We start from the raw sequence: 19361 nt of genomic DNA, 5'->3' as shown, positions 1-19361 counted from the left end.
CAGGTACTGCCAAAACAAACAGTTATATACTTCTAGCACAACAATCTTGTCAGAGGATCTGATACCTTCTTCTGACCTCCTTGGGCACCAAACATGCATATGATGCACACAGACATGAACAACACTATACACATAAAATAAGTAATTCTATAAAAGGAGGAGAAGGGGGAAGAAGGGAGGGAGGAAAGGAGAAAGTGAATCTTATCAAATTAGTATGACCATGAGAGATGGAATACCACAGAACAGGAATACCAACCTTTCTAAGTAACTACCTGATTCATCCTAACTTGTAGCATGTTTAAACATTAAGACAAACAAACAAAAAAAAAGCATTTATTAAGCTCAGAATCTGTATCAGTGCCTCTCTACAGAGGAAGACTGCCAGAAACATCTAGAGGCAGTTTTCAGTTTATGCGTTAAAAATAACCTTGAAAAAATATCTAGAACACCTTGATTTTCTAACCTTGCCAATAAAATCATACAAAGACAGTGAGTAAATTTTTAAATTGACTGATTCAACATCTCTAGTAATGTCTACAGGACGCATCTTAAATATTCTGAGATAGCAAACAGGTTTCCAACCACTGTTTAAAGAACAAGTATTGGGAGCTGGTAAGGATGCCTGCTGTCAGGCTGAAGAACTAGGGCTGGAAAGCAAGCTCAGCAGCAGTTAAGAGCACTGGCTGCTCTTCCAGAGAACCTGACTTCAACTTCCCCTGCAAGGTAATTCATACTGTCTGTAACTCCAATTCCTGAGGTGATCCAATACCATCTTCTGGCTTCTAAGAGCACTGGATGATACATGCAGGCAAAATACCCATACACAAATTAAAAATTACAACAACAACAAAAAAAGACTAATGAACCCTCCCAGGACAGACGCACTTGGTGAAAGAAGCAGCTCCCACTGATCCTCATAAGTACTCTGTAGAGCATACAAACAAAGACATTTTAAAAACTTTTTTAATTAAAAAAAAATAATAAATCTCAGAAGGCATGTTATAAATCAACTATTAAAAAAAAAGACACAAAAATCACACTATTCTACCACATTAACTGAAGAGAGTTGCACAGAACTTACTAAAACCCAGGAAGCAGTATCAATCAGAGCCCCAGAAGGGGAGGTGGTGAAGAGTCCAGCTGTGCTTGGCATGCAGCAGAAATACTGACATACTTAACATTTAGCTTAAACTTAAGGAAGCTAGAAACATCTTTAAACCACCTATTTAAGTCACTTCAGACCTACAAAATCTACAAACTCCATTTTTTTGTCATATTTTATACTAAATTTGTGTATGAAGCTCCTTAGAAAAGGCATTATTTGCTAATCTGAATAAATTTATACAATTTTAAAGCCTACCAAAATCTGCCTAGTAGTGTGCACACCTCCTTATATACACTACCTCAATCAATCTTATTTCTTTTTAGGATACAAAGGAGCTGGGCAGTGGTGGCACACGCCTTTAATCCTAACACTTGGGAAGCAGAGGCAGGTGGATTTCTGAGTTCGAGGCCAGACTGGACTACAGAGTAAGTTCCAGGACAGCCAGGGGCTACACAGAGAAACCCTGTCTCAAAAAAAAAAAGAAAGAAAGAGCCGGACAGTGGTGGCGCAAGCCTGTAATCCCAGCATTCTGGGAGGCAGAGGCAGGTGGATTTCTGAGTTCGAGGCCAACCTGGTCTACAGAGTGAGTTCAGAAAAAACCAAATCCAAAAAACCAAAAAAAAAAAAAAAAAAGAAAGGAAGGAAGGCAGGCAGGCAGGCAGGCAGGCACAAAAGCACAAAGGATGTAAAGCTGTTCTGCCTCAGAATACAACTTTCCCATGACTCTGGCTCCTCCTACTGCTTTATCAAAACTACATACATACACACAGGCACTAGACTAGGGGAGGAAAGATTCAATGATGTTCTCAAAAGAATTAGTTTTTAACTGTATGATGAAAGTTAAACAAACTACACACCACCTATAAACCTACACAGCAGCAATTTAATCCATGCCCCTGCTCTCCCAATGTATTCAAAGTTATCAAAAATTAGATTATTTTCCCTAGCTTATACATTCAACCAGTAGCTAGTTGTTTGTTTGTTTAATGTTGTTTTGAGTCAGGGTCCCCCTGTGTAACCTTTGGCCTGAATCTCCCCATGTAGATCAGGCTGGCTTTGAAATCAAGAGATCTGACCTCGACTGTGTCCAGAGACTAAAAACATGCCAGTTGATAGCAAGTTCTCCGAATGAATTGGTAAGACATAGAGAAAAGCAAGCAGATTCACGTTTATGCTGAAATCCCTTACTAAGCAATATAAAATTGATTTCTGGTTCAACAGACTATGAAACATACCATTACACTACAGTGTAATCTATCACCCCACCTTACTAAGTAATACCAAGAATGCCACATGCTTAAGAGAGATTAAGTTTTGATGTCATACATCCTTTAAAATACAATGAAAATTTATAGCTACATAACACACACGAGTGTGTGTGCACCTTCATGTGTGAGAGTATATGTGTGTGTCTAAAACATTTAGAGAAAGTGATAATAACAAAATATTCTTTAAAATTCCAAATTTGCGGCTGAGGTGAGTATAGTTCAATGCGGCATGAACAAGATCCTCAGTTCTATCCTCAGCATGGACCCCTCCCAAAAAAGTTAATTGATTAATTAAGACATAGCAACTCACATTTATGTGGCACTTTTATCAGTTTGAACAATTTCCCAAACTTATCTTTAACCTGGATCTGATCTTCAGACTATATGCCAACTGAAAAGGTTCCTGTCTTCCCATCCTTACTCTGCTGCTAATTCATGACTTTCCTAAGAGATGTATGAGGAATCAATACAGAACATGCACAATAGGTTCTAAAACAAGATTCTATTTCTTTCTTTTCTTTTTCTTGTGGATTTGGTTTTTTTCGAGACAGGGTTTCTCTGTATAGCCCTGGCTGTCCTGGAGCTCACTCTGTAGACCAGGCTGGCCTTGAACTCAGAAATCCGACTGCCTCTGCCTCCCAGAGTGCTGGGATTACAGGCGTGCGCCACCACCGCCTGGTGATGATTCTATTTCTAATACCAATGTTAAGTGGACCTTCTTTGCTGCCTTGGATCCAATCTGAGGAATCATGCATACTAAGTCACTATGTTACCACTAGCTCCATCTTTCACTCTTACTTTGATACAGGGTTTTACTAAGTTGCTGAAACTGGCCTTAAACTTTCTCTGCAAGCCAGGCAGGACTTAACTTTCCATCCTCCTACTTCAGCCTCCAGTGTAGCTGAAAAAACAGGCCTCTATCAAATGCAAGTGAGCCACAGGAGCAGGGAAGAAAGGGAAGTTACTGGTAAAAGAGTCCACTGTCTCAAGTGGAAAAAAATGTTTCCAGATCTCTGCTATTAAAAAAATTGTCAGAAACAATGTGCTTTGTACTTCAAAATACTCCAAAAAAAGTGCATTTCAAAAGCAAGTATGTGTGGTACGCACCTGTAACACTAGCATGTGGGAAGCTGAGGCTGAATGATTTCAGATTTGAAGCCAGCCAAAGCTGCACAGTGAAAATCCTACATCAATCAACCAATAGTAAAAATATAAATAAAAATAAAAAATAGTCCATTTCAAAGAGCTCTTCTCCCCTCCAAAAAAAAGCAAAAACTAATTGGCCTCATTTAATTCATCAACATTATATATATTATGTACATTTATCTAAAAATCACTTTGTACCCCATACACATGTACAACTGCATCTTTTAAAAATAGAGCATGCGGGCTGGAGAGATGGCTCAGCGGTTAAGAGCACTGACTGCTCTTCCGAAGGTCCTGAGTTCAAATCCCAGCAACCATATGGTGACTCACAACCATCTGTAATGAGATCTGATGCCCTCTTCTGAAGTGTCTGAAGATAGCTACAGTGTACTTACATATAATAAATAAAAATAAAAAAAAAAATAGAGCATGCATTGCCAGATAGTGCACACCTTAATCCCAGTACTTGGGAGATAGACACAGGTGGATCTCTGTTTGAGGCCAGCCTGGTCTACACTATGAGTTCCAGGACAACCAGTGCTACACAGTGAAACCCTGTCTCAAAAAGGAGAGGGGAGTGTAAGGAGGACTCAGGCTTGGGGGAGCTGGTATATCTTTGAGTTAAAGGCCATCCGGTCTGGTCTATACATCAAGCTCCAGGCCAATCAGCTTCAAGTAGTGAGACCTTGTCTCAAAGAAACAAAGGACTGACTGGGATTGTTGCTCAGTGGTGGAACACTTGCCTATCACACATGGCCCTAAATTCAATCCTCAGAGACATAACACACATAACAAGAACAATATAGTGCAATTTTTCTTGTGTCCTCAATAACTTTCAATAAAATATGGTAATATGCATTATAGTAACTATATAAGACAGCCACTTAAATACTGTCTTGGTTTTAGGTATGACAAGATGTCAACAGATATATGAGCCTGATGGCCTAAGTTTGATCCCTGAAAGGGAAGAATTGATTTCACCAAATTAGTCTCTGACCTCCATCCATGTGTAATATATGCACATGAATGTGCATAACAGATAAATGATAATAAATCCTGACATACCATGTAAAGATGTCCTCTCTGCAAAAGATTTCAAGGTAGGGCCAGCAAAATTGGTTAAAGGCACTTAATACAACATCTGACGGTCTTTGACTTCCATGAATGAGGCACCTGTATACACATGTACATGCACACACACACACACACACACACACACACACACACACACAAAATTTTTAAAAAGTGTAAAAAAAAAAAAAAAAGGTCACTGCATGCTTTCACCATATGCTGCAGTTGGCAGCAGTGGCAGGGACAAGGAATCTAACTGAAAAGTCAGCCTCCTGGTTGAGAGTGGTGGTTACAGAGGTATACACATCCATCAAAAAAAAAAAAAAAATCACTGACTCAAAAAACGAACCATACATACATGATAAGAGTTCCCTCAATAAACAGAAAAGGGAACAGAACTAACTTTCTAAAGCCAAACAGTTCTGCATAAGCAAATGCTCTAAGCTGGTTACATCTAAAGACAAAACAAAAAACAAAATAGTAAGCTGAGATATTTTGTATAAGAATTAAACTACAAACCAGGCAGTGGTGGCGCCTGAAATCCCAGCACTCTGGGAGGCAGAGGCAGGCGGATCTCTGAGTTCGAGGCCAGCCTGGTCTACAGAGTAAGTTCCAGGACAGCCAGGACTATACAGAGAAACCCTGTCTTGAAAAAAGCAAAATCCAAAAAACCAAAGAATTAAACTACAAATTTTCTAAACTCTGCTTTTAGGTCTTGATATAAAAGAATTTCTATCTTATTTTTTAGTTCCAAAATTATAACAAGCATTGAGAAAATAAAGCCAAGTTCAGGTAATCGAAATAATGACCATATAAAAAGAACTGAAACATAAAGCTTATGTCTCCATCAAAGACAGTTCAATCAATGACAGGAACTCCTCAGATCTGTTTTTTGGTAATCAGCAAAGGGGAGGCAGAAAACCCTACCACTGTAATAATTCAGTGTCCTTAAAAGACACTATGGTCATATCTGTTTTATAAGTGTAACATGTCATATTTACTAAGGTGAATTAAGTGTGGGCAAGCAGAAAGGCTCATCTAAGTGGTCACCTTTAACCAACACTAGAAAATAAATGAAGGGCTTATGGTAGCCCAAGTTTCTATATATTGGGAACAGTTTTGTCTGAGCGTCAATCATGCACTATAAATAGAATAAAGAATTTATGAGCCAGGCGGTAGTGGCGCACACCTGTAATCCCAGCACTCTGGGAGGCAGAGGCAGGTGGATTTCTGAGTTCGAGGCCAGCCTGGTCTACAGAGTGAGTTCCATCATATGTAGCACATAAACCCATATGCCTTGCCATTTTTTATTAGAGAACAGTTCAGTAGTTTCTATGATCAACATGTAGATAAGGCCTTATAGTATGTTGTCAATTTTTAAAGCCTTTCTTATTTCTCACACTTGTGAGTCAAAAATATCCCTAAAATGTATCAATATTTACTGTTGAGGATATATTCACACAGTTAAAACTATTTTATGATTTCTTAACATTTAAAATAGGGATTTAGGAATGGCTCAACAGTTAAGTGCACTGACTGCTCTTGCAGAAAGCTCGGGTTCAATTTCTAGCACCCACAACCAACCACCTTGAATTCCAGTCCCACAGAACCCAATGCCCTCTTCTGGCCTCTGGGGACACAGCATGCACAAGTTTCACAGACAAAAAAACAAACAAACAAAAAATTCACACACATTTTTTAAATGAAAACTTAAAAATTAATTTTAAAAGTTTAAATGCGCGGGGGGGGGGGGGGGGGGGGGGGGGGGGTTGGCGCACGCCTTTAATCCCAGCACTTGGGAGGCAGAGGCAGGCGGATTTCTGAGTTCGAGGCCAGCCTGGTCTACAGAGTGAGTTCCAGGACCGCCAGGGCTATACAGACAAACCCTGTCTGGAAAGAAAAAAAAAAGATTTAAATACTAATTTGAAGTTCAGGCTCACTGCAATTCTAAAAAGGATTGAAGGGCCAACAGGATGCTCAGGGCTAAAGAACTGGCTGTAAATAAGCAAAATGGCTGGCTGGTGTTCAGAACCCACATAAAGGTGGATGGGGAGAACTGACTTCACAACGGTATCCTATGACCTCTACATGCACTTGTGTCACACATATGTCTTTCTATCCCCTTACCCCCCACTCACACACAAAGATATTTTTAAGGAATTAAGAAGGGTTCAGCTTAAAGACATAATTGTCAAATGTTTTTTATGTTTTTTTATTTGATAATGAAAATATTTAAGTTCTGCTAAAAAAAAAATCACTCATAGACAATTAGTTGCACTCAGGAATCTGTAATACAGAACTGTTAAAAATGATAATCAATGGAGCTTAGTGCACTGCAGCTGTATTTCCTGATACTTGGAGGTTGAGGCAGAAGGACCACTTGGGCCCAGTAAACAATATAGAACAAACAAAAATTTATACATAAATATTAAATTCTATTTAAAGTTCCATTCATAGCAATGAAATATGTGGCTCTTTGGTTTTAGCTGTCTTTTACACATCCATGGATACCAGACTTAGTACAAACTCACAAAAGTACAACAAAAAATTCTGGTCTCTCAAACCTAGTGTCAGCCAGCTGAGGCAGCACATGTATTTAATCGAAGCACTCAAGAGGCAGAGGCAGGCAGATCTACCCTGATCCACATAGGGATTTCCAGGCCAGCCAGGCTATACAGCCTGCCCACCTGTGTAATTCAAGCACTCTACAAGTTGAGTAAGGAGCATTAAGAAAAGCCTGGGCTATAGTAGTGAGAACCCTGTCTCCGAATTAGAAACCTAACTTTTTGTTTGTTAATTTTGTTTTGTTTTTTGAGACAGGGTTTCTTTGTATAGCCCTGGCTATCCTGGAACTCACTCTATAGACCAGGCTGTCCTGGAACTCAGAGAGTACTGGAATTAAAAGCATGCCTCACCATTACCCAGCTTAAAACCCAACTTTTCATACCAGACATAAATATCTAACTATAATTTCACAATGCTTCTTTTTTAAAGATTTATTTATTATATGTAAGTACATTGTAGCTATCTTCAGACACCCCAGAAGAGGGCTTCAGATCTCATTACAGATGGTTATGAGCCACCCCATGTAGTTGCTGGGATTTGAACTCAGGACCTTGAGAAGAGCTGTCAGTGGTCTTAACTGATGAGCCATCTCTCCAGCTTCACAACATGTCTATCTTTTGATCTTTCACATGCAATTTTTTACTCCTTAGAAATCTGATCTGAGCCGGGCGGCGGTGGTACACACCTTTAATCCCAGCACTTGGGAGACAGAGGCAAGCGGATTTCTGAGTTCGAGGCCAGCCTGGTCTACAGAGTGAGTTCCAGGACAGTGAGGGCCACAGAGAGAAACCCTGTTTTGAAAAAAACAAAAACAAAAACAAAACCAGAACTCTGATCTGGTTGGTAAAATGGTACTAAAAATGGTAAGTAGTTCTAATACTATTTCATCTATTTAGAAACCTAGAAATAGAAGGGCACTGTGACACATACCAATAACACCAGCTACTCAAGGTTGAGGGAGGAGTACCTGAAGCTAGAAATCAGCTTGGGCTACAGAGTAAGACTATGTCTCAAAAAAATATTTAGACAGATAAAACTTGGGCACCACAAGCTACCTAATATACAACAATTCATATGTGCTAAACTAAGACTTACAAGCATAAGAGTAAGACCTAGTGAATGCATTTTTTTCTTCAATACATAGTGTGTGTGTGCGCGCGCGCATGGCTGAAGCCAGATTTACAGAAATGTGAGCTGCCCAAAGTGAGTACTAAGAACTCTCCAGCCCACTCTTTAATGAGTTCAACTCCTATTCAAATTAGTTCATATCAATTTAGAGTATTAAAATATATAATAACTACACAATTTTCAAACAAAGAATTCTGGCTGGACATGTGGCACATACCTATAACTGCCAGCATTCAAGTGGTAATTCAGTTTGGTCTCAAGTTCAGCCTGGCTATAAGAGACCCTACATCAAAATTTTTTAAACTTCATTTACTGTGTGTGCATGCCTGAGTACAGGTGCATGTGTGTCTCGGTGCTTATATGGAAGTCACCTACAGGAATGTGGAGGTTACCTACAGAATTTGATTCTCTCCTATCAAGTAGTTTCTAGAAATCAAGTGCAGGTCACAAGCCTGGTGCTGAGTGTTTTTTTACTCACTGACCCATCTCTTCAGCCTCAAAAAAAATGAGACAAGGTCACACTCCTTAGCATTCCTTGGCTGGCCATGAACTCAGAGATCCACCTGCCTCTGTTTCTAGAGTCTAGAGATTAAAGGTGTATACCACTACACCCAGGTCAAAAAACTCTTGAAGCACTCTGATCTCTACCTTTGGATACAAACTAGGTATTTTCCATATAGGTAAAATCCAGAAAATCACACACTTAGGCTAGTGGCGGCAAAGACAGGTCTCTGTTCAGCACAAAATAGTTGGGTTCCCAACTTTTTATCTGAGATAGTAACAGGTTGCAAGTAAGTAATAAAATGTAACATCACTCATTTCTTTTTCTTTGCAAGACAGAGTCTAGCTATATAGCCTGCCTGTGCCTCCCAAGTATTGAGATTATAGAATGTGACACCAAAGCCCACAAAACTCTTACCTAACCATTCTGTAAGAGAGTACAGTGAATAACACTACAAACAGGCAGTGGTGGAGCATGCCCTTAATCATAGCACTTGAGGACAAGGCAGACAGATCTCTGAGTTAAAAAACAGCCTGGACTACAGAATGAGTTCCAGGACAGCCTACACAGAGAAACCCTTGGAGGACACATGACTGACTACAAGTCCAGTGCTCTGTAAACACTCTTAAGACTATCTCTGCTGGACTTGGTAAGCTTGCTCGTACCATAAAGTAGCCTATTATTCAGCCACCAAAGACACTACCTGTGGATATGTAAGAGGGATTACTTCAACTATAACAGGACAAACTGGCAAACTTAAAAGAAGCTGACAAGAATTGCTGCTCTTTTTCTGTTTTGAGGCAGCCTTATGTGTAGCTCAGGCTGGCCTAAACTCACTATGTAGCTGAAGATAACCTTGAATTTCTGATCTAAAGAGAAACGTCACTGCTGGAATTACTGGTATGTGCTAACTACCACACCCTGGTTATGTAGCTGGGGATCAACCCTAGGGCTGCTTATGCATTCCCAACCCAAGAATTAAGTTCTCAGTTTTCTGATTCCTCCTTACCCACCACTCCATAAAAATCAGAGAAAAAAATGGTATAGACAAATAATTGTTTTTAATAAAAATTATTTGAATCAAAACAGGCCTGGCAGTAACCTGGGAACCAACTGCCAACACCTGGAAAGTGGAAACAAGATCAGTAGCTCAATCAGATCATCCTCAGCTAAACAAGATCTTCCTTTAAAAGAAAGAAAGAAAGAAAGAAAGAAAGAAAGAAAGAAAGAAAGAAAGAAAGAAAGAAAGAAAGAAAGAAGAAAAAAGAAAAGAAAAAGAAAAAAAGAGGCCTGAAGAGAGAACTCAGTAGCTGCTGATCTTACAGAGGACTAGAGTTTGGTTACCAGTACCCACATGATGACTCACAACTGCCAGTAACTTCAGTCCAGAGAGCTAAATCCCGCCTCACCTGACTTCTCCTGGCTCCAACACACACATGGTGTACATACATAAACTACAGGCACATATACACATAAACACATATATACATATACACATAAAATTGGTAATTTTTTTTTTAAGATTCAAGGGTCAGCAAGCTGGCTACTCAGCACTTACTGCCAAGCCTGATGACCTGACTTAAATTGAAAGAATCCACATGGTAGAAAAAGAAAAAAGACGCCTAAGTGTGGTCCTCTGATCTCTACTCAATAACCCACGCATGGCTCATTATGGCAGAGAAATGCCCACACAGATAAGTAAAAGATTTTTTAAAAATATCTGAATAAACTACAGTCTCTATGTACTTGAAAATATTTGGAAAAAGCACTTGGCCATGTTGGGGGGGGGGGGGAATATAACCATTCTGTCATTAGTCATTCATCTTTCTGAGTAGAGAGGAGAATGACCTCAACTTTTACTATGATAATTACAACCTATAAACATGAAGTTTTTTCCACTGGCTATTTAGCGTATCAATCGTGACCACCTTACAAATGAACTAAATTTTGCTATAAGGCATGTGTATATTTCTGTTTTCTCTAGAAAGCAAGTATCTCCAGTCTTATAAACTGCTACTCCATAAAGCCAAGTGTGCACCTCATCTCCACCCAAGAATTCAATCAGAGCTCATATAAAGTTTTCATCCTTTCCCCATACACCCTCACTCAGGCAAGAAACAAAAGTATTTGAAACATGGGTGACATTTACTAACAACCTATGCACGTATTCCTTAACTGTATAAGCCATTCTGGTGTGTGTGTGTGTGTGTATAAAGGTCATAATGATAAAAAGTAGTAGAATCCATTGTTTATTTCCTCGAGACAAGGGTTTATCAAGTCTGTCTTGGAACTCAGACCAGGGTGGCCTCAAATTCACAGAAAGCCACCTGCCTCTGCCTCCAAAGTGCTGGGATTAAAAGTATGCGCCACCTCGGCCAGTTATAGAATCCATTTTTAAATAAGAGTTCTACTGAAAGTCAAATTCAAGTTCATTTATCACCTAATGTGTCATCTGCTTAAAATCAAATCTCACACATTTCAGTAACAGTGAAAACAACAAAGCATGTAGTGAAAAGAATGTCACTGTTTTATTTACCGCACTGCACAAACCTTTATGCAGGGCAAGTCAAGGAGATGATTTTGCAAACGCTCTTTATAACTGCTTCAAATCTCACTCTAGACTTAGGCATTCATTTTTAAAATAATTTAGTCACAAACATCAGTTCTCAAGAGACACAATGTTTAGGAATGCAGGTTAAACAAGTGCACCCCTATTAGCCAAAGAGCATTTTAATTTATGTACCAACTCTTAAAATGTAACACGCTAACTTCTCATAAAATCCTCCACGTCCAAACTGTTCTGAAATTAGGAGGATCTACTAGAAAACAAGACCAATACCAAAAAGTGTGTGCTTTCCATTCACGTGGCCAATTTCTGAACAGCGGAGCGTACTTCAAAGAATGCATCAACTTCTACTGAAATGCAGGCTTTATACATTTAAGAAGTTCAAGGCACTGTTAAAACTCAAGTAGTCTCTGAATACCTGAAGTCTTTACTCAGCAAAGAAAGAATGTACAATAAGTACAATCAGTCCATAATCAGAAAGAGCTGACTAGAAATAACTTTTCTTTCGAGTTAATACTCTTTAATATTTTAAATCCAGCTAGATTCCAACTCCTTCATGCAAAAGGACATTTCTCTACTCCTGAGAATTCAAATTCACTCCAAAGCGCCCTAAGAAATTGCTGTTCATCCAGAAAAACTATTTCTGCAGTTGAGGAAAACTTAAAATGCCCTAGTGCCAGATTGGGTCGATTCCATGCACAGACCCACATTCTCATTTTCGGTCGACTAACATCTCAGAAGACCTCGGTAGAGTTCGGAGCTTTTAAAATACATTAATTAACACGTGGGAGTCCAGAAGGGCGCAGAGTTAAGGTGGTCTTCGGCGTGAAGACTGGACGAGGAGGAACCAAGGAAGTTAATGGGTAACAGGGAGGGTTCCTGAACCTCAAATCTCAACTAGGAGGTAGACAGCAGCGGAACGTTCTCCTCCACCCAAGCTCAGAGCCACTGCTCCAGCCATTCGGCTGAGGCGGGCAGCCGGGCACAGAGGCCTCGGCTGCCCGCGGCTCTCCTGGCCGGCCAGGCCGGGAGGACACCCAGGAAGCCGCGCCCGGCTCCAGGGACCGCGGGCCTAGGCCGCGCCTCCCAGTCCCGCGGGCCTAGGCCTCGGCCAGCTCCAGGCGAGGCTCGACGCGGTCACCCACCTGGGTTGCCAGTCATTCCAGCTCCGCGGGTACTTGGTGCCGCCGCCGCCGCTGCTCAGCCGAGACCCCGGGGCTCTGCGGCTCATTACCTTCCCCGACACGACATGGCCAAGCGCCGCCGCCCGAAGAAGCGCGAGTCGCCGCCTGAACCGGCCGCCGCCGACACTGCAATCTGGCCCGGGGCTGAGGAGGAAGCCGCGGAGAGGGCGGCGGAGGGCGGGGGAGGCGGACGGCCGTTCCGGGTTCCGCTGGAGCCCGCAACGCAGGAGCAGGAGGCGGGAGCGGCGCGGCGAGGGGGAGGCGGAGGCAGGCGAGGCGACGTCTCTTCCAGGGCAGCGCGCGGCCCGCGACGCTGGGGCCCAGGAGGACGAGGACAGCGAGGAGGCGGTGGCGGCGGCTCCTCACGCTCACACGGCCACGGCTTCCCCGCCTCCCGGCTCCGCCCGCCGCGCCGCCGCTGCCGCACGGCATGCTGGGAGCTAGGGGCGGTGCCGGCGCCCTAGGAGCCTGGAGAGGGGCGGGGCTCGGGATGAAAGGCGGGGCTATTGGTCACAGACTATGGACTAGAGGCGGGGCTTATGACAGGGGTAGTAGGGTCACCTAGGAGGGGCGGTGCTGGTGCGACTCAAGCCTGGGGAAGAAGGGCGGGCCTTGTTGGGGCGGGATCTGTGACGGCTGAACCCGAAGAGGGGAGGAGCGAAAGACAGAAGGCGGGATCTGCTCGAGAGGCTCCGGAGTCCCGAGAGCCTAGGCTTTGAGGAGAGGTCCGCGTTTGCGTAGCCAAAAGGGGTGGGGCTTTGGGTAGAAGGCGAGAACTACTAGAGGGCAGGGACCCAAGCGGGCCTCCCTGGGCGTCCTGGGCTGCGGCTCTGCGAGTGGTGCAAAGCACTGGGACTCCGCCGCGGGGCATCATGGGACACCCCAGGTCTATACATGCCCTCCCATACACTCGGAGGACCGGCAGTCAGGAGTGAACAAGCGTCCAATGGAGGACTGTAGGGGGGGCGTGCCCTTGAGCGCTGATGCACGCACACAGACGTGCCCTTGGCGCTCACGTGCGTCCACCTGCTTGCCATCCTCTCAGGGAAAAAGTCAGAATGGTAAGATCGAAGAAGGGGAAGGGAAGGCGACACCTTTTCAACCCCCACCAGAAATGTCATGCAGTCCTGATACATTTTTCCAAATGTGAAAAACAATGTCTGCTTCCTGCCACATGAACTGTGCTCTGTAATCCTCTGGTTCCTTCTAGTAGTAAGAAGCCTGTTACCCACGCACTCCTGAAAGAATTCAATAAAGCATTGGGTACATTATGTGAACGTGTCTACATGTGAAGTCCAGAGAACAACCTTGAGTGTTCATAAGCCTCCAGCTACCTCTCACTGGCTGGCCAGAGAGCCCCAGGAATCTACCTGTCCGTTTCCTCAACGCTGGTTTTACAAACGATGACACCATTTCATGGCAAGCACTCTAACAACTGAGCTATGTCCCTAGCTGCAGGCTCATCTTTAAAAATAGTCAAGGAAGTATTTAAACCTTTTCCACATAAAGTTTTTAGGCCATCCATCATTTAGCCTTACAAGAGATGTATGTATTACTTAAGTAACTCAAATTTTTGCCAAGGACATGGCTCAGAAAGAATGCTCGAAGCAGTAGCAAGCATGAATCACTGGGTTCCATCCCCAGCACCCCATAAATGCAGCATGACTACGTGTCTGTAACTCCAGCATTCAGGAAATGGAAGCCGGAAGTTGTTCAGGCTCACCTTCGGCTACATAGTAAGTTCCAGGCAAACCTGGCCTACAAGAGACACTACCGACCCAAGCCCCCCAAAAGAAAATTATTACTAAAAGTACTTAATTATCAGGCGATATCTCCCTATGAGTATATCCCTTACATTTTTCCACCGTCTCATCCTCGAGCATGCCCACAAACCCTAACTAAAAGAGGATCCTGCAATTCCAAAAGGTAATTAAATGAATTTTTTTCTTTTCCTGCCACCCATGTTGTCCACCATTGCAGAAAAAAATGAAGTCTTCTGAAAAATATGATCTTTGACTCAACACAGAAATTCCCACAAGGAATTGGCCAGACCCAGGCCTGGTCACCAACCTACTGTTAAAACACAAAGCAAAACAATAGTGGAGCTGAGAAAGTAGTTCAACGTTGCAGCATTTTGGTCACCTACCATGTTTGAGACCTCCTGTTCAATCGCCAGCGCTGTAAAATAATGATAGAAACTTCAGTAAGATTGTTTCCATACTGAAATTGCTCTGGGCACCTTCAGAAAAATGCCCATCTACTTCTCACTGAAGAGAGGACACAAGGAAGGGTCCCATCAGGTGCATAAGTTTAAAAGAACAGCTGGGCTCCAACTCACAACTCTCCTGCATCATCCTGCATCATGTGCTATCATGCCTGGGTTTTTTTGTTTTGTTTGTTTTAAGATTCATTTATTATATTTATATGAGGACACTGTGGCTGTCCTCAGACACACCAGAAAAGGACATCAGACCCCATTACAGGTGGCAGTAAGCCATCATGTTGTAGGGAATTGAACTCAGGACCTGTGGAAGAGAAATTGGTGTTATTAACCACTGAGCCATCTCTCCAGCCCCATGCCTGGTTTTTTAAAAGGTATTCTTGTTTTTGTTACTTGTGTGTCTTAATTACAGAAGCAATGATAAACATAATCTGGTATTTTTTAAACATTTATTTTATTTTTAATTATGGAAGTGGGGAGAGACAAATACAACTACAGTTACCGTATTAGTCCAAAAGAGGGTATAGGCAGTTTGGAGCCAGCCAGTGGGTGCTGGGAACCAAACTCAGGTCCTCTGTAAAAGCAGTGTATGTTCTTGAGCCCTGTATGTAAAGTACACCTTTAAGCCCAGGAATCAGAGGCAGAGACAGGGAAATCTCTGTGAGTTTGGGTCTATACAGAGAGTTCCAGGCCAGCCAGACTACATAATAAGACATAATGAGTATATGTATGTATGTATGTATGTATGTATGTGTATATATATATATATGTATGTATATATATATATATATATGCACACATATTTCTTCTTTTAAAGGGAGGAGTACATAATTCTTAACTGTTGAGCCATCTCTCCAGCCCAAGTCCTTAGTATATTCTTTTTTTTTTCCAGACAGGGGTTTCTCTGTGAAGCCCTGGCTGTCCTGGAACTTACTCTGTAGACCAGGCTGGCCTCGAACTCAGAAATCTACCTGCCTCTGCCTCCCAGAGTGCTGGGATTACAGGCGTGCGCCACCACCGCCCAGCAAATACATTCTAATATATCATCTAATCATGATTTGTTCTTTCAGATGAAATTCAGTATCTGACAATAGGACAACCATCAGCACCCAGCCCTCAAGCAGCTTAGGGAGGAAGCAGTAAGGGCAGGACAGCTTTGACTGAGTCCTGCAGTTTGTTCCTGGCCGCTCTGCCCCCTGCCAGGCCAGCTCGATGTCTGGCTGCAGATACCTTTTGCCTGATGCCTTTCCTCAGCTCCAAATCCTGGTTTTTAGATTGTTTCCCTCACAATGGGTTTGTTGTTGTTGTTGTTGTTGTTCATTTGTTTATTTTTGCCAGAGTTTTATATAGCCCATGCTGGACCAATTTTTTTTATGTTCCTAGGGATCAAACCCAAGATCTCATGCATACTAGGCAAGTAGTATGCATGTCCCTAGTTCTTTACGTTAGAGTCCTTGCTTTTTATGCTCCAGATGAATTGATCCTGCCTTTCCCATTTCAGCCCATTAAGAAGTGGCTAATATATCCAATTAATCTCTTTGCCTTCCTTAAGTAGTTGCTGCAAATGATGAGCATATGTCAATTAATTATTAGAGCCCCAAATCGATTAACAGCAGAATAACCAGAACCTTAGACTTTTAAGAAAAATTTCACCCATCTCTTTTAACCTTTTCAAGATACACAAAATGCAATCAAAGCAATTCAAGGGATGGCTCCAAGTTCATACTTTGACTTAAATAAGAAGGGGGCAATGCTGGAGAAATGGCTCAGTGATTAAGAACACTGACTCCTCTTCCTAAGGTTCTGAGTTAAATTCCCAGCAACCACATGGTGGCTCAGAACCATCTGTAATGGATCCCAGACCCTATTCTGGTGTGTCTGAAGATAGGTACAGTGTACTTATATACATAAAACAAAATTTTAAGAAAAGGGGGGGGGGTGTTGGCAAGCTCCTGAATCTTACTGTAAAATGGAGATGTTAGTTGTACTGGCTACTTAGAGACTTTAAGCAGGTCCATAGAACTAGAATCAGAAATCCTTTAGTAAAGATCAGATGGTGAGGTGGCTCAGCAGGGAAAGGCACTTGCGGTCAAGACTGAAGAACTGAATTTGATCCTGGATCTAGTTGGTAGTGGTAGAAAACCAACACCTACAGGTTATCCTCTGACCTCCACATGTGCTGAAATGTGTTTGTACAAATGCACACACACATACACACACAAAGTAAATAAATGAATACGTTTTTGCAACTCAAGTCTAGTTTTTCTGAAGCATATGGCTAATAGTTTGACAATTTGAAGGTGTTAAAAAAAAAGATGGCTAGCAGAAATTATATCCCATTGTTCAATTCTTATCTGTTTGGTGTGTGTGTGTCCAAATATTCATGGGTGCTTCATCTTAGAAATAATTAACCCTCACAAGCAGTGCTGGTAGAGGGCACTGTGAGGCTCGGGTATATGTGAGAGTGTTACTCAGCAGAACTTTCCTAGAAAACACTTTAGCAGTTTGCATCCCAAATGGTTAATATCCTTTTCCCAATAATGCTGCTGCAGGATCCTACAACGAAGGGACTTGCTGAGCTGACACTCAGTGTTAGTTCAATCCCAGGGCCTACATAACAGTGGAAGGAGAGACCTAACTCCCATAAGTCATCCTCAGAAGAAATGTGTTTTTAAAAGAAAAAGGAATAGCCTCATCTCAGACTCACTGATCAAAAGCCTGGAATGAACGTAGGCCCCACGCATCACTGATTATGCTTCCCCAGGGCCACCTTTGTGTATACATTTTCAAGCACATAATTAATATATATATATGGAAGTATTCAAGTGTGCACACCCATACATGCTTCTCAGAGGCCAGCATCACCCTCTCCCTTATTGCCTGCTGCTTTGGTCAGGCTGGCTACTCAGCAATCTCCCAGAGCTCGCCTGTTTTCCATGCCTCTGGGCTGAGGTCACAGGCACTGTCTAGCTTTCACTGTACATGCCACAGATTCGAACTCTGACCCTGCTTTCAGAGCAAATGCCCTTACCCACTGAGCTGGCCCTCAGCTCCCTCCCTAGGGCGTTCCCAGGGGTGGCCACAGTTGAGGACCCACCACTTGAGAGCAGTGGTAAAGCAATTCTCTCAGTGCCTCTCAACCCCACCTCCCTCCAAGCACTGTGAGTTATAAAGGCAATGATAAACCACTGGCAGGTAGGGGAATGGAAATTGAGGGCCTTGTTCTGTTTTGTTTTTTTAAGGTTTATTTTGTGTGTTTGTGATTGTGATGGGGGTGTGTGTACAGGAGTGCATGTGATCTTGGAATGCCAGAGGTGTTGGATTCTCCTGGAGCTGGAGTTATGGGCCCTTGTACACCTCCCTAGAGGGGAGGGAAACTGAACATCAGCCCTCTGAAGCAGCACTATGACCTCCTAACCTCTTGCCTTAGTTAACTTTCTATTGAGATGATAAAATACCATGATCAAAAGCAACTTGTCAAAAAAAGGGTTAATTTCACTTATTGTACTTAACCATCACAATCCGCCATCAAAAGAAGTCAAGGCAGAAACCCGGAGATGGGAATTGAAGCAGAAGTCACGGAGGAGTGCTGCTTAGTGGCTTGCAGCCATGACTTGCTCAGCCAAGTTTCTTATATCATCCAGCACCGTCTGCCTAGGAATGACACTACCCACAATGACATGGGCTCTTCCACACCGATGGTCAATCAAGAAAAAGCCCTACAGACTTACTACAGGCCAATATTATGAGTGCCTTTTCTCAATTAAGATTCCTTGTTTCACTGGGTGGTACAGGCACATGCCTTCAACCCCAACACTTGGGAGACAGAGGCTTTCTATGAGTTCCAGACCAGCATGTTCTGACTTCCAGGACAGCGGAGACTGTTACACAGATAAACCCTGTCTCTTTCTTTTTTCCAGATATGTCTAGGTTTGTATCAAGTTGACAAAACCCAGCCAGCCCTCCTCTGAGCACTCCTGTTATCACTGATACATGAATATTTACAACTATTCATGTTAACTACAAATTACATAAGATTTTCAAGGTCTTTTCCTCATTTCTTTGGGTGGTTTTGCCTTCCTAGCACCAAAACATTGTCCAGCAGCTGGTCTTATTTCTTTTTATAAGGCACTAAGGATTGAACCTGAAGTCTCTCACATGCTAAGCAAGTACTCTACTATACCACTGATCCAAATTCCCAGCCCCCCTCCTTTGTTTCTTTGGGTTTTGTTTGTTTGTTTGTTTGTTTGTTTGTGACAGGGTTTCTCAGGGTAGCCCTGGCTATCCCAGAACTCCCTTTGTAGACTAGGCTGGCCTCTAGCTCAGGTCAGTCTGCCTCTGCCTCCCAAATACTGTGAGGAAAGGTGTGTGCTACCACACCCTGCTCTGTTTTTATGTTTTGTTTTGTTTTTTTAAATTTTGAGGCAAGGCTAGAGAAATGATTAGTGATTAAGAGAGCTTCCTGCTCTTCTAGTGGATCCAAGTTCAATTTTCAGCATCCATGTCAGATAGCCCACAACAGCCTGTAACTTAAACTCACTCATGGGGATCTGACATTTCTGGACTCCAGGTGCATGTGCATTCACTCGTAAACAACACCAACAG

General features: G+C 42.5%; 1 protein-coding gene across 4 annotated transcripts in view; it reads right to left on the bottom strand.

Annotated features, from left to right (window-relative positions):
* Smg1 (SMG1 nonsense mediated mRNA decay associated PI3K related kinase) overlaps positions 1-12942 on the bottom strand; it is a 102901-nt gene extending 89959 nt beyond the window's left edge. For all 4 annotated transcript variants that reach the window (XM_052200586.1, XM_052200557.1, XM_052200566.1 and 1 more), the window contains exon 1: positions 12497-12942. Coding sequence is in view for 3 of the 4 variants with exons in the window: in XM_052200557.1 (XP_052056517.1) it covers positions 12497-12582 (86 nt within the window). In the remaining variant the exon portion in view is untranslated. The remainder of the gene's footprint in view (positions 1-12496) is intronic.
* Positions 12943-19361: the final 6419 nt, after the last annotated feature.

This window comes from Apodemus sylvaticus, chromosome 1 (genome assembly GCF_947179515.1).
Source record: "Apodemus sylvaticus chromosome 1, mApoSyl1.1, whole genome shotgun sequence".
NCBI classification, from domain to species: domain Eukaryota; kingdom Metazoa; phylum Chordata; class Mammalia; order Rodentia; family Muridae; genus Apodemus; species Apodemus sylvaticus.
Note: the sequence above shows the minus strand (reverse complement) of the source record. Positions and strands in the feature narration are given on the sequence as shown.